Source organism: Chiloscyllium plagiosum, chromosome 2, assembly GCF_004010195.1.
Source record: "Chiloscyllium plagiosum isolate BGI_BamShark_2017 chromosome 2, ASM401019v2, whole genome shotgun sequence".
Lineage (NCBI taxonomy): Eukaryota > Metazoa > Chordata > Chondrichthyes > Orectolobiformes > Hemiscylliidae > Chiloscyllium > Chiloscyllium plagiosum.
Genome location: NC_057711.1, coordinates 114597066 through 114611908, shown reverse-complemented (window position 1 = coordinate 114611908; position 14843 = coordinate 114597066). Strand labels below are relative to the sequence as shown.

Here is a 14843-nt window from a genome sequence, read left to right as displayed (position 1 = left end):
GGAGGGATAAAAGGTAAAAGATGAAGGTGAGAGAGGAGGTTGAGAGAAAGCTCATGTAGACACTAATGTGGACTAGTTGGGCTGAATGGTTTTGTTTTATGCTCTGGACTTAATTTCTATAGAACCCAGCAAAATAAGTTTTAAAAGGCAGAGGCAGGAGTCTTCATCTGGACTACTAATCACATTCATTTTTTGCAAATAGATTCAATCTAATATAGAAAAGAGATCTTGGGAGATAATAGAGGAACAACTAATGAGTAATGGTTATTGGAACACCAGTGTTAAACAATAAGTAATTAATAAACCAAAAACATTTTTCATTTTCAAGTCAAAAGGCTGAAATTCGTACCTGGCCAATGGGAATGATGTAGAAAGCTCCACCTCCTGCACACTCAGTCACTACCGCAATGAATTTTGGATTCACAGAACAGAAATAGTTGTCTTGAACACTCTTAGTGATGGGGACCCCATCATAGCAATTCTCCTTTGTGGCTGGCTTGCCGTACACATGACGAAATTTTGACGTGCGAAACTGAGGCCGCCATGACATCTGCAAGATAGGAGTAAACTTAAGTCACTAAAACAGAATATCCACAACAATTTACATTAGTCACCTCTTCAGACTGGAAAGCCTGAGTGGCCTACTTCTGCTACAGTTTTCCACATTTCTATTAAGACAATAAGAGCCCATGGTAGTTGGAGGGAGTTTACTTGAATAAATAAAGGATTGGTTAACAGAAGATAGAAAGTTGGGATGAGGAGGGCGGCATTTTCAGAGTAGCAACCTGCAAGTAGTGGAATTCCAGAAATATCAATGTTGGGGCAATATATACTAATAAATTGGATGATGGGAGTAAATAGACTATCACCAAGTTTGCAGATGACACAAAGATAGGTGGGAAGGCACATTGAGAGAATGACGCAAAGTGGTTGCAGAAGGTTTAGGCTAGTAAAGGGAATGGGCAAAATCTTGACAGATGGAATTTAATGTGGGAAAATATGAGATTGCGCACTTTGGTGAGAAGATTAGAGAAGCTGAATATTTTTAAATGGAAAAAGATATTAGAAAGTTACAGAACAAAGGGATTTGGGAGTCCTTGGCTATGAATCACAAAAAGTTAGCATTCAAGTTCAGCAGGTAACAGGGAAGGCAAATGGAATGCTGGTCTTTATTTCAAAGGGAATGGAGTATAAAAGTAGGGAGGTTATACTAAACTATATATCAGGCATAAGTAAAATCATGACTGGAATAGTGTGAACTACTCTGAGCTCTTTACCTGAGGAAACATACACTTTTGCATTAGAGGCAGTCCAGAAAAGGTTCACTGGGGTGATACCAGGTATGGAATGACAGTCTTATGACGAGAGGTTGATTAGGTTGGGCCTGTACTCACTGGAGGTTAGAAGAATGAGAAGTGACCTTATTGGAGCATACAGAATTAATCAGAGAGTTTACAGGGTAGATATGGAAAAGTTGTTTCTCCTTATGGGAGAGGACATAATCTCAGAATAGAGAGGACTGTTAAGGCTGAGTCATTAAGTATATTCAAGGCCAAGATGGACAAAATTTTAACCAGTGAGGGAATCAAGAGTTATGGGGAAAAGGCAGGAAAGTGGAGCAGACAATTAGCCAATCAGTCATGATCTCATGGAAAGGCAGAGCAGACTCAGAAGACTGAATGGCCTACTTCTGTGACATCTTACAGTCTTAACATGATCGGTGAAAATAGTAAAACCTCAAGATCACCCAAATTTGTAAATTTAAAAGACCTTTTTGTGGGGGTAGATAGAAGAGGGGATGATAACTAGCAATCCTTGCAAATGTTCTATGGATGCGCATTCAAATCCCACCAAAGAAGGTGTGAAATTTGAATTCAATCAAAATCTGGAACTAAAAGCTAATCAGGTTCATGAAGAAGAAAAAGTGCCATCTGACTTTGACGTGACTCCAGACCCACGGCAACGTGGTTGACTCTCAACCACCCTTAGGGCAATCAGGGATGGGCAGTAATGTCCATGAAAGAGAAACGTGTCACAATAATTATATAGGAGAGCTGGCAGAGGAAGTGGAGGAGGCTGGTACAATTGCAACATTTAAAAGGAATTTTGATGGGTATATGAATAGGAAGGGTTTGGAAGGATATGGGCCAGATGCTGGCAGGTGGGATAAATTGGGTTGGGATTTCTGGTCAGCATGGACAGGTTGGACTGAAGGGTCTGTTTCCATGCTGTACATCTCTATGACTCTCTGACTATAACTACGCAGATAAGACTGTTCTACATCAGTTTGAAGGGTTAGTGTGTGAATGAGTACAATAAACACCACCTACTGGGGAAACATGGTTAAAGCAAAGAAGGCAATTGTGAAAGACAGACTTGAGGATGATGTGCTCTATCGGTCTCTACTGGTCATATTCATGAGGCATGTAAAAAACTGCATTAATACAATTAATGTCATATTGTTTACTTCAACAGGTTCTTATTAGACTTGAAAGGTGGACATCTGAATCTACATGACACCACTTCTGAACTGGCCCACAACAATTTGTACACAGCAAGCTGTGAGATGGACAATAATCTGTTCCTTGGGATGTTGGTTAAAGGATAAAGGCTAGTCAGGATACCATACTCTTTTTAGAACATTGAACAGTATAGCATAGTACAGGCCCTTCGGCCCTCGGTGTTGTGTCGGCCTTTTACCCTACTGGGGGCGGCACAGTGGCTTAGTGGTTAGCACTGCTGTCTCACAGCACCAGGGACCTGGGTTCAATTCCAGCCTGAAGCGACTGTCTGTGTGGAGTTTGCACATTTGCCCTGTGTCTGTGTGGGTTTCCTACGAGTGCTCCGGTTTCCTCCCACAGTCCAAAGATGGGCAGGTTAGGTGAATTGGCCGTGCTAAATTGCCCATCGTGTTCGGTGCATTAGTCAGAGGTAAAAGGGTCTGGGTGGGTTACTCTTCGGAGAGTCGGTGTGGACTTGTTGGGCCGAAGAGCCTGTTTCCACACTGTAGGGAATCTAGTCTAAGATCAGACTAACCTACATACCCTTCATTGTGCTAACTTCCATATGCCTATCCAAGAGTCGCTTAAATATCCCTAATGTAAATGACAAATATCCCTCATGTATCTTATTCAAATTATTGCCATCAGGTCTTTTACATGCACCCCTCCACAGCTGTCCCTATCATTATAACCCTCTCCATGCAAACCTCCAAAGATCAATGCACTCCTCCAATTCTGGTCTCCCATATCCCAATTCTTATCTCTCCATCATTGGCTGTCATACCAAAGCTATTTCAGCCCTGAACTCTGGGAGTTCCCTCCTGAAATCTTTGCCTTCCCTACATCCCTCTCCACCTTTATGACTCTCCTCAAAACCTACATCGTTAATCAAACTTTTAACCAAATGCCTTTTGCAGCCTAAAAGGTTTGGTACTCATTTCGGAGAAATGCCTTGGGGTTATTTGGTATACTAATGGCACAACTTTAATGCAATTGTTGTTAGATGAAGATAGAGATGCAAAAAGAAAGCCTCTGTCTCCCTATGGAATGTATTTGAGCCTAAATTACAGGTCACCCTCGGAGCACAGACTCGTTGCTGTCCACTTCGAAATGATGTGATAGAATTGAGCAAACAAAAAATGCATTCATTATGAAAAAACATTTGGCCTCATGATGAAATTTTCTGGCAAACCTTGTTGTTCAGGAATGACAAACAGTTCAGAGCTTTGTGCTAGTCTTATCGCATACAGCAACACAATGATGCATTCTGGTGCAACTGGCATCATTCCACTGTTTACCACGCAAAGTGTTGGCCACCGCTTTTCCCAAAATAATCACTTCTTAAAATGAGGTAAAAGAAGAAATGTCCCTGGAAGTCAGAGAGTTACATGTTGAGACAAAGCACAAAAAGGAAAAGGTGAGAAATAGGAAAAAAACAAACAGAAATGAAGACAGTGAGTAAAACAATAGGACAGAAAGAGAAAAATGAAAACAGGAAACGTAAGAGGAGAAGCAAAGACAGAGAGTGGGGTGGCGCATGGATGGGGAGATAGAGCGAAGCACAGAGGGAAGAGAAAGCAAGAGATAAAAAGGTGGTACAAGACAAAAAATAAAAAGCTGTGCTGAAATAGCAAATATCACGAATTCAGAATCTCCCAGACAGCAGTTAGAAGTGTAGTCACTCTTGTAGCAAACAGGCAACCCATATCCACACAGCAAGATCCCACAAACATCAGTGTGATAATGACCTGAATTAATCTGTTTTAGATTTTCTTTGAGGAGTAACAGTAACAGGACGCAAAGGATATTATTCCTGATCTACACTGAGATAGTTATTTTTTATTTCAAAAATATACTTTCTTCATAGAAAATAAATCTTTGGGTTCAGAAAAGATTTACAAGGATATTGCCAGGGTTGGAGGATCTGAGCTACAGGGAGAGGCTGAACAGGCTGGGGCAGTTTTCCCTGGAGCATCGGAGGCTGAGGGGTGACCTTATAGAGGTTTATAAAATCATGAAGGGCATGGATAGGATAAATAGACAAAGTCTCTTCCCTGGGTGGGTCGCCCAGAACTAGAGGGCTTAGGTTTAGGGTAGAGGGGAAAGATATAAAAGAGACCTAGGGGGCAACTTTTTCATGCAGAGGGTGGTATGTGTATGGAATGACCTGCCAGAGGAAGTGGTGGAGAATGGTATAATTGCAATATTTAAAAGGCATCTGGATGGGTATATGAATAGGAAGGGTTTGGACGGATATGGGCAGAGTGCTGGCAGGTGGGACTAGATTGGGTTGGGATATCTGGTCGGCGTGGACGGGTTGGACCAAAGGGTCTGTTTCCGTGTGGTACATCTCTATGACTGACAGTTAATGAACCTGCTCAGATCTGTACTCTTTTTACTTACAGACAACAAATTAAGTCTTTGATGTCCACCATACTCTATATTTACAGACGACCTCGGCTTATAGCTGAGGCGACAGTGAAGCCCAATTACTGAATGGACCCCTCCCTTATTCTTTGGCAGAGGCACCTTACACGGTGGTCTTTCCCCATCTCGCCTTGGCGGCAGCTGCCCCAAGCTTCAGCGCATCCCTCAACACGTAGCCCTGGACCTTGGAATGTGCCAGTCTGCAACACTCAGTCGGAGTTAACTCCTTTAACTGGAAAACCAGCACATTTCAGGCAGACTGAAGAGCGTCTTTTACCAAGTTGATGGTCCTCCAAGTACAGTTAATGTTCGTCTTGGTGTGCGTCCTGGGAACAGACCGTAGAGCACGGAGTCCCGTGTCACGGAGTTGCTTGGGACAAACCTCGACAAACACACAGCATTCCTCTCTAGACTTCCTTTGCATAGGCCCATTCCAGAAGATGGTGGTTGACAGTCTCATCCTCATCCACAGCTGTTTCGAGGGCAGCGTGCAGTGGCGCAGAGAGTCCGGGCATGCATAAAGGATCTCACAGGCAGAGCCCTTCTCACCACCAGCCAAGCCATGTCCTGGTGCTTATTTGAAAGTTCTGGCAATGAGACATTCTGCCAAGTGACTTTGACAGTCTGCTCAGGGAACCACCCAACAGAATCCACCCTCTCCTTTTGCTGAAGGGTCTCAAGGACACTACGTGAGAAATTTGTGAAGAAAAATACCTTTGATCTACACGGAGATAGTTATTGATGTTGAAATAGAAAGCAAATAGAGGAAATGACAGTCTCTGGAGTTCAAAAGTACCTCAGTGACATTAAAACACTTTAAGATGATTTCACCCGGTGAAAGGCACGACAGAAATGTACAATAGCTGTGCTGCTTGCATCCCTCAGAGCCATCTATGAACAGATACACGCATGCTCTGAAGTATGAAGTTGTGCTGCTGCAATAGGTTTAAGGTCACCCTACATAAAAGAGGTTCTGACCCACTGGGTAAGATGCAGTTATGCAAGTAGCAAACTCTAAAAGAAGGTAAATCTAATTACTCCAAACTGGCATGCTGCTCTGTCCTTGAATGCTGACAATACTTCTGTCTGCTGTTCAGATTGCTTCATGAAAGCATTGGCCCATTCTACACAATACACAAAGCAAAATCAAAGTTATCACTCTCCGAGGGTAGAAGCAATTCTCTAAACAAATGCTGCAACAATGTTCCAAACTAAGCTTGCATGCCAGAGTATGTGAAAGAAAAAAACAAAGTGAGAGAGAGTTAGCTTAGTCAGATTTATATAAAACATAGATTTAATGCACATTTATCCTTTGAAACATTGTTATGTTCTTTTTAATTCACTTATGGGATGTGGGCCAGCATTTATTGCCTGTCCCTAGCTGCCCTTGAGAAGGTGGTGGTGAGCTGCCTTCCCAAAACCACTGCAGTCCACAAGCTATAGGTAGACACACAGTGCTTTCACAAACAGAATTCCAGGATTTTAACCCATGATAGTGAAGGAATGGCAATGTATTTCCAGATCAGGATGGTGAGTGGCTGGGAGGGGAACCCACAGGTGTGGATGGTGTTCTCGTGTATCTGCTGCTGTTATCTTTCTAGGTGGTAGTGGTCGTGAGTTTGGAAGATGCTGTCTAAGGATCTTTGGTGAATTTCTGCCATGCATCTTGTAGATGGTACATAGTGCTGCTACTGAGCGCCAATGCTAGAAGGAGTGTCTAGAAGAAAGTGAGGACTGCAGTTGCTGGAGATCAGAGTCAAAAGGTGTGGTGCTGGAAAAGCACAGCCAGTCAGGCAGCATCCGAGGAGCAGGAGAATCGATGTTTCGGGCATAAGCCCTTCATCAGGAATGACGCTTGTGGATCAAGGGGGCCGTAAATGTGGTGCTAATCAAGTGGGCTGTGTTGTCCTGGATGGTGTCAAGCTTTTTGAGTGTTGTTAGAGCTGCACTTATCCAGGTAAGTGCAGAATATTCCATAAGACTCCTGACTTGTGCCTCGTAGATGGTGGACAGGTTCTGGGGAGTCAGGAGGTGAGTTACTTGCTGCAGGATTCCTAGCCTCCAACCTGCTCTTGTAGCTACTGTGTTTATATGGGTTAAGCACAAATCATGCTGAAAAAATATAAACCGTTTCCCTCTTGAGCTAAAAGGTTTGCTTTATTCTATTGCTTCAATATATCAGGACATACCTCTTTACCTTTGCGCATTACTATAAAAACTCATGATAGATAATCATTCTCTTTAGACTCATTCCACAATTAACCTCTTCACTTTCTTTTGACTTACATCCGTCCTATATATATTTCAGTCAAGAGCAAGCTTCAAAGCCAATCCAGTAGCTTTTTTTTTGAAATCTCAGCATTGTTGCAATGTAAGAAACATAGTTTTCAAGACATACCACAAAGTCCAACAAACAATATTAACAGAATACCAGGTAAGGGTGTTTTTATGCTGCACTGTTTCCAGTGTTCGTGCCGAAAGAAAGGAAGAATTTGCATTCATGCAGTGCCTTTCATAATCTCTGAATATTCAATAACATTTACAGCCACTGAGGTACCTTTAGAAGTGCTGAAACGAGGCAGCCAATTTATGTACAGCAAGATCTTACAAACAGCACTGACGTGACCAGTTGATCTACTTTTAATGATACAGCACAAATATTGCTCAAGGCATGCAGAAGAACTTCCCCTGCCCTTTGAACATGCAATGGGGTCTCATACATCCATCAAGTAAGTGGAGCTGCAGGACAAAAATCTTAAAATTCAGTCCAATAATCACAAACATAATGACAACAGACCTTTTTGTCAATAAAAAAGTGTTTCTTTAAAGCAATAAATGTCCAATCCACGATGTTGAATCATTCAATCGAGTGACTGGGAAAAATAAACAGTTGAGTTGTCATCAGCTTCAAGGTTAACGTTGTTTCTGAATTTTGCATTGAGCTGGAGTCATAAAGTCATACAGCACGGAAACAGACTCTTCGGTCCAACCAGTCCATGTTGACCATAATCCCAAACTTATCTAGTCCCACTTGCCCATATCCCTCCACATCTTTCTCATTCATGTACTTATCCAAATGTCTTTTAAACATGGCAGCATCCATCACTTCCTCTCGACATTCATTCCATACACTAAACACTCTGTATTAAAAAAAAAGTTGCCCCATGTATCTTTTTAAAATTTTTCTCCATTTGAATTGTCTGAATTCACATTACTGAATAATACAATATCAGGGAAATCACACAGCTCACTGCAGGAAAAAGAAACTGTCGCCCTCCACTACATTTTTAATTCTTCATTCATTAGATAGAAGTGTATCTTACTGGCTAGGCCAGCATTTATTGCCCACTCCTAATTGCCCTTGAGGTGGTGGTAATGAGTCACCCTCTTGATCTGTTGCAGTTCACGTGGTGATGCTATTGCCAGAGTACTATTAGCGAGGCTATTTTAAGATTTTGACCCAACGATAGTGAAGGAGTGGTGACATAGTTTTAAGAATGGTGTGTGACTTGAAGGGGAACATATGGATGGTGGTATTCCTATTATTCTGCTTATTTTGTTCTTCTAGGTGGTAGAAGCCTTTTCTTTAGATGATGTGTCAAAGGATTCTTTATAAATTGCTGTAAGACATCTTGCCAATAGTGTACACTCACACTGCAGCATGCCAGTTGTTGGCAGAGGGGGAAAGAGTGAATAATGAAGGTGATGATACAAATCAAGTGGCTGCTTTGTCCTGGATGATGCTGCGATTAAAGTATCAGCCTACGGTTTTTATAAAGCTGCAGCCTTCTGCATTTTTGGCAAAAAAATAACATTAGCCCTGGCAGTCAGATGATCATTTGGTATTTAACTGTGTCTTTTGATCAGTTTAATTTTTAAGAACCAGAAGGAGGTGATACAAAACAAAGAATGTGGCATCTGTCACAAAATTGCACTAAATGAATCAAGGAAAGGCGTCTCCGATAATGATCTAGCTAAATTGCCAAATTAAAATTTCTCCTTTTAGCCTCGAGATTTAATTTGCGCTTCAAACACATTATGTTTAATTATCACATATTACATTTAATCAACACTCACTTGTGGTTTCTAACACTTTAAGTACTACCTCTCAGCTTTTCAAGTGCATCTCATCTGTTCATAACAAACCAATTTTTGGTCAGGAAATAAGCAGACAGAAAAACAGAAATTTTTCAAACATTTTAAGGCTGTGTTTTAAAGCTTTCATGGACCCAGCATGGTTACACACTCAATGCTTTCAGCAATCCTCTGCCATATTGTTAAGAAGGAGCAGAGATTCATGGTACCGTGGTTGGTAAGGAAAAGCAGCACACAGCTGACAATGCGACTCCCCAACAAAACAAAGTTTTGGTAATAGTCAGGCCATCACATGAAGAAAATTCCAAATATAGATTAAAACAACTTGCACCTACAGCACCTTCAAAATCATTAAGGTCCTCACAGGAAAACACTTGGGCAAAATTTGCCTCTTAAGCACATTCGTTGACATTAGGTCAAATCATCAAAAGCTTGCTGACGGAGGCAAATTATAAAGAAAGGGAGGAGGTGATAGGTACTTATTGCATTCTTTTCCTCACTTCCCAATTCTTGCCCTGTCTCTGTACTAGATTAACGACCTGTTACATTTTGCTAAAATGTTCAGGTTCCGAGGAAGAGGAGGTTCTTCCTCTCTGCAGAGGCTGACCAACCTGTTGAGCAATCTCTGTTTAAATAACAAATTGAATGAGATAGCCAATCATTTCTATACATCTAAATGGCCAACATTGCTACCCACAAGCACTCTCATGAAGGAAATGCTGAAAAGGAGGTAGTTTCATTCAGGGACAGATCAAACTGGGATTAGGACAAAAGACCAGGTCTCAAAAAGCAATGCTAATTGTCTAAATGTATAATTATAAAATATGTCAAATGAGTCACATCAAATAGAATGAACACTAGGAAGACAAAGGTGATTTTAGATTTGCAAACTACCCCGCTGATCATTGGACGCTGGTACATAAGATTACACATCAAGAGAGTGCGAGTGTGCGCGAGTGTCTCTGAGTATGTGTTGGGGAAGGGTGGTGGTGGGAAGCCTTTTAAAAATGTTTAAAAGCAGAAAACTCAAGCTCCACTTCTCCAGAGAAACAGTACAAAAACTGTTAAACCAGGAAAGCAAAATACTCATTCTTACTGCTTTAGTGACCAACAGTCACTTCTTTAAAAAGAAAACAAAATTCCAGATGAAATATTCAGCAAAGATGCAGCTCCTTTTACATTGTGTTCACATTCATTGCGCATGGTTCTTTGGCAACACAATCCATTGAACAAAGCAGAGCAGCTCAGGCAAAGCAGACAGATAGGATCACACACGTGTGAAACCTGGTCTGTGCTTTCAACTGGGTGGAGCTCTGGATTCTCATCATTCAGGTGAACAAAGTCATTGTACATTTTAGACTGAAATTTAATTTGTCTGAAGAGGAAAACATGCTCAATCTACCTCTCCTTCCTCCCTTCTTTCTTAGGCATTCCCTTGGATTCAAGGATGACTGATGTCATGCTCTGCTTTGCCAGGTTCTGGAGCACCAGAGGCTGAGGGGTGACCTTCTAGAGGTTTATAAAATCATGAGGGGCATGTTTAGGGTAAATAGACAAATTCTTTTTCCTGGGGTGGGAGTCCAGAGCTAGAAAGCATTGATTTAGGTGAGAGAGGAAACATCTAAAAGGGACCCAAGGGGCAACGCTTTCATGCAGAGGGTGTTGTGTGTATGGAATGAGCTGCAAGAGGAAGTGGTGGAGGCTGGTATAATTATAACATTTAAAAGGCATCTGGATGGGTATATGAATAGGAAAGGTTTAGAGGGATATGGCCAAGTGCTGGCAAATGGGACTATATTAGGTTGAGATATCTGGTCAGCGTGGACGAGTTGGTTTGAAGGGTCTGTTTCTGTGTTGTACATCTCTATGACTCTACTATTTACTCCTCAACCCCCTCCCCCAACCCCATCCTCAGCAGATACATCAACCTTTTCCTGACTACAATCAGCTCTGAAGAAGGGTCACTGGACCTGAAATGTTTACTTTCTCTCCACAAATGCAACCAGACTTGCTGTGTTTTTCCATCAATCTCTGTTCTTGTTTGTGTTGGACATTAATATGGGCAGTTTGCAATTCCCATCAGGAATACCTGAAGGGTTAACTACTTCCATTATTTACAGCTGACATTTCCTTCACCAGGAGTCCTGGATACATACCCAGTTTATTCATACACCGAGACACACTAGGACTCAGCACCCTTGCATCTCACTTCTTGTGTTGTGTCACTGGCAGTGAGAGAAAGCAAGGGAACTATTAACAACCCTTGTACATCCATAGCCAAATACTGCTCATGAAGTAGTCACATACAATTTGCTGTTGTCCAACAGCACACTGCAAGATAGCAGAACACTATAAATCACACTGAGGAGGTTGTAGTTATGTCAATGGAGTAATTAAACAAAGGTTCATGCTGATGTTCTGTGGGTATGGGTGCAACTCTCACCAGGGAAGAAGGGAATAATGGCAATGTGTCACGTTGTCAAATCAAGATACTGTATACGGAATGGTCAGCACTGTTAACCATCCATATTAGGGAAGAGAATTGTTATATGAAGGATATAATTAAGCTGGAGAAGGTTCAGAAGAGATTTACCAGGATGTTGCCAGGTTTGGAGGTATAAGGCTGGATAGGCTGGGACCTTTTTTTTACTGGAGTATAAGAGATTGAGAGGTGACCTTGTAGAAGCTTATAAAACCTTGAGGGCTACAGATAATATTAGTGGTATGAGTCTTTTCCCTCGGATGGGGAATGTCAAGAGAATGGTGCACATCTTTAAGGTGAGGGAAGTGAGATTTAAATAAGAACTGGTGGACATGGGCACAGTTGCAACATTTAAAAGACATTTGGATAAGTACGTGAATAGGAAAAGTTTGTAGGGATATGGGCCAGGAGCAGGTAGGTCAGACTAGTTTGGGATAATGTTCAGCATGGACCGGTTGGACTAAAGAGTCTGTTTCTGTGCTGTATGACTCTGAGTCTATGATGAATCGAGCTGACTAACAATATGTCCCAAAACTAAATGCAATTTAATACAATCTATGCTTAGGTTGACTCAGGATTGAAGATGACTTCCTCCCATTCCAGTTCAATGGATTTTAATATGGTTAGTGAGTCCAATACGTAATCTGATGATCAGATCACTGGTAGGACGTTTGAAGGATTGGTAGATTGGAATGGGAGGATGGAGGGGTAGGGCATGATTGGTTTTTGAAGTGATGTTTCTTCACTACCCAGGCTTGACCTCAGCACTTCAAAGCCTCTCAAGGTTCCTACTATCTTCCGGAGTGCTAATTCTCTACTTTAGCTGACCATGAAGCAGAGATGCGTGGCAAAATCAGTGAGGATCCTGACGTCTGTAGGGATGCTTTGAAAAATGTTCCTAAAACATTTCCTCGGTCCTTCTGGACTATGCTGCAGCAACAATGTTTAGAACAGATCAATTATTTGGAGCCTGGTGTCAGACATGAGAGTACACTACCCACCAGCAAAACAGGTTTTGTGTACTTAGCCCTTAGATGAAATTAAATGATAACCTGTTTTGAATATGGAAAACCAAGTTAATTTCTGCTGCTCCGAAATACTTTGTCAATCTGCATTGTAGAGATGCATGCTAAGTCACTGAACTAGTAATCCAGACTAAAGCTTTGAGGACCAGGGGTTCCAATCCTATTGTGGCAACCAGAGAATGTGAATTCAACTACAAAATCTGAAATCTTGCGATGGAGTGGTAGTGTCCCTCCCTCTGAGTCAGGAAAGCGGTGTTCAAAGTCCCAGCCACTCCAGAAATAAAATCTCTGAACAGGGTTGATTAGAAAATATCTAGAAATTCCTGAAGAAGGGCTTATGCCCGAAACGTCGATTCTCCTGTTCCTTGGATGCTGCCTGACCTGCTGCGCTTTTCCAGCAACACATTTTCAGCTAGAAAATATCTGTGGAAAGCTAGTTTCAGTAAAGGTGACCACAAAACCACCACCAAATCTTGCATAAACCCATCTGGTTCACTAATGTCCTTCAGGAAAGGAAACTGGTCATCCTTCCCAGGTCTGACCAACATGTGACTCCTGACTCACAGCAATATGGTTCATTCTTATCTACCCTCTGAAATGGTCTAGCTAGCCATTCAGCTCAAAGGCAATGAGGGATGGGCAATAAATGCTGCCCTTGCCAGTGAAGTCCATACTCCAAGAAAGAATAAAGAAATAAATGTTTACTTTAAGTTGCTGTATCATTGATAGCATTTCAGCTTGAAGGCCTGGATTGCTGTGCAATCATTCTGTTAGTTAATAGCTTTTTTTGCTCAGAGAGGGGGGGGGTTAAGGAATACTGGAAATATCTTGAGCTAACTACAGGAAATACAATAGGAGAAGTGGTTACATGCTATCCTGCCATTCCCTTAGCCCAAGCGCCTAATAAATTTTGACTTTGTGTTGGTCCCTGTTCTAACAAGCTTTTAGCTCACAACAAAATAAAACACAACACTACGTTTTTTTAAAAGCATTACGCGAGACAACAAAAAAAAACTTGTGTATTCCGAGAAAAGGAGAATCTTTCCGTTTCCCCTTCCCATCCCAAGATTAATCACCCACGCTTTTCTTCAAATCACAAAACAAAAAGTCAAATTTTGGGACAAATCATTAACACTAGTTAGTCTGGATTTGTACGTCAATCTCCAAGAAATTATGACAAATACTGAAAATCAGGAATTGAAGTAGAAAATGCAGGTAATACACAGCAGAATAGCCAACGCTTGACTAAACAAACTAGATTAGCACTCAATGTGAGACTTGCTTAGTTTTAACCAACTCTACATTTTAAAGATGCCAGATTTTGACTTCATTTCCTGAAACAATCCCATCATGGAGACTCGATTACTTAGTTTGGGTGAGAATTTAACTCATTCTGAACAGCTCCTTATCTCTAGGGATATAACATTCAGGCAAACATTGGAAAATTGTACATTATGAAAGGACACAGATTTAAGAGGGTCAGCAGAAGTATCAGGGCAACCGGCGAAGATTTGTTTTTGAAACTCAGCAAGTTTATGACTTGAATCGGGCTGCCTTGAAAAAGCAATGGAAACAATTGATAATTACTTTCAAAATGGAATTCAGAAAGGGAACATTTTAAACGACTTGGAGAAAAGAGCATGGGAGTGGAACTGCTGAATAACTCCTTCAATGAGCCAACAATATTACAATGGACTGAGTGGCCTCCTCTTGTGCTAGAATTCTAAACACCTTAAGATTACACTGCTCTCAGAGGTCAACCGATGATTCTGGGTTAAGCTACCATTTCTCTTAACTGTGCTTCAGAACTACTTTCTATCCAAACCGTAATGAGTTAAATTACCATGTGCCGCTACTATGGAGATCTTTCATCTGTATTGGGCACTGCTATTTATTTCTCAGATTCATATTACCAGCCAATCAAAAGGTCTTCAATCGCAAACACCGGTTTTGTATTCTGTGCCCAAGTTTGGTTTCTGTTTAGGCCACGTGTTCGTGACAGTTGAATGTGGACAAATACATTTTGTGTTCAAGAACTGGAAACAATCAGACATTAAGTACCAGTGCAAGTCTGAGAAAATAAATTGCATATGTTTAAAGCAAAGCTTGACGAATTGCATTCAACACCAAATCAAATGTCGAAACATGCTTTCTAAAACAAACTAAATAGGTGCAAACTTTGAGTGCAGCAGTTTGCTTCCTTCAGCTATTTATTGTGACTTCTAACATAGGATTACCCTTCACCAGATCATAACCACAGCTCTAATTTTCTGTTGTCATTCACGCTACTTCCAGACCCATTTTTTGTTTACT

General features: G+C 41.3%; 1 protein-coding gene across 2 annotated transcripts in view; it reads right to left on the bottom strand.

Annotated features, from left to right (window-relative positions):
- The window catches only part of LOC122563055 (coronin-2B-like), a 162224-nt gene that overhangs the window by 51257 nt on the left and 96124 nt on the right, over nucleotides 1-14843 (bottom strand). Inside the window, exons 1-2 of one of the 2 annotated variants that reach the window (XM_043716415.1) lie at nucleotides 10994-11001; nucleotides 350-550 (exon numbers count right to left, since the gene is read on the bottom strand). In XM_043716415.1, the coding sequence (XP_043572350.1) occupies nucleotides 350-550 (201 nt within the window). In that variant the 5' untranslated portion in view covers nucleotides 10994-11001. Of the gene's footprint in view, nucleotides 1-349; nucleotides 551-10993; nucleotides 11002-14843 lie in introns of those variants that run through there. The other variant, XM_043716406.1, reaches the window with a different exon arrangement.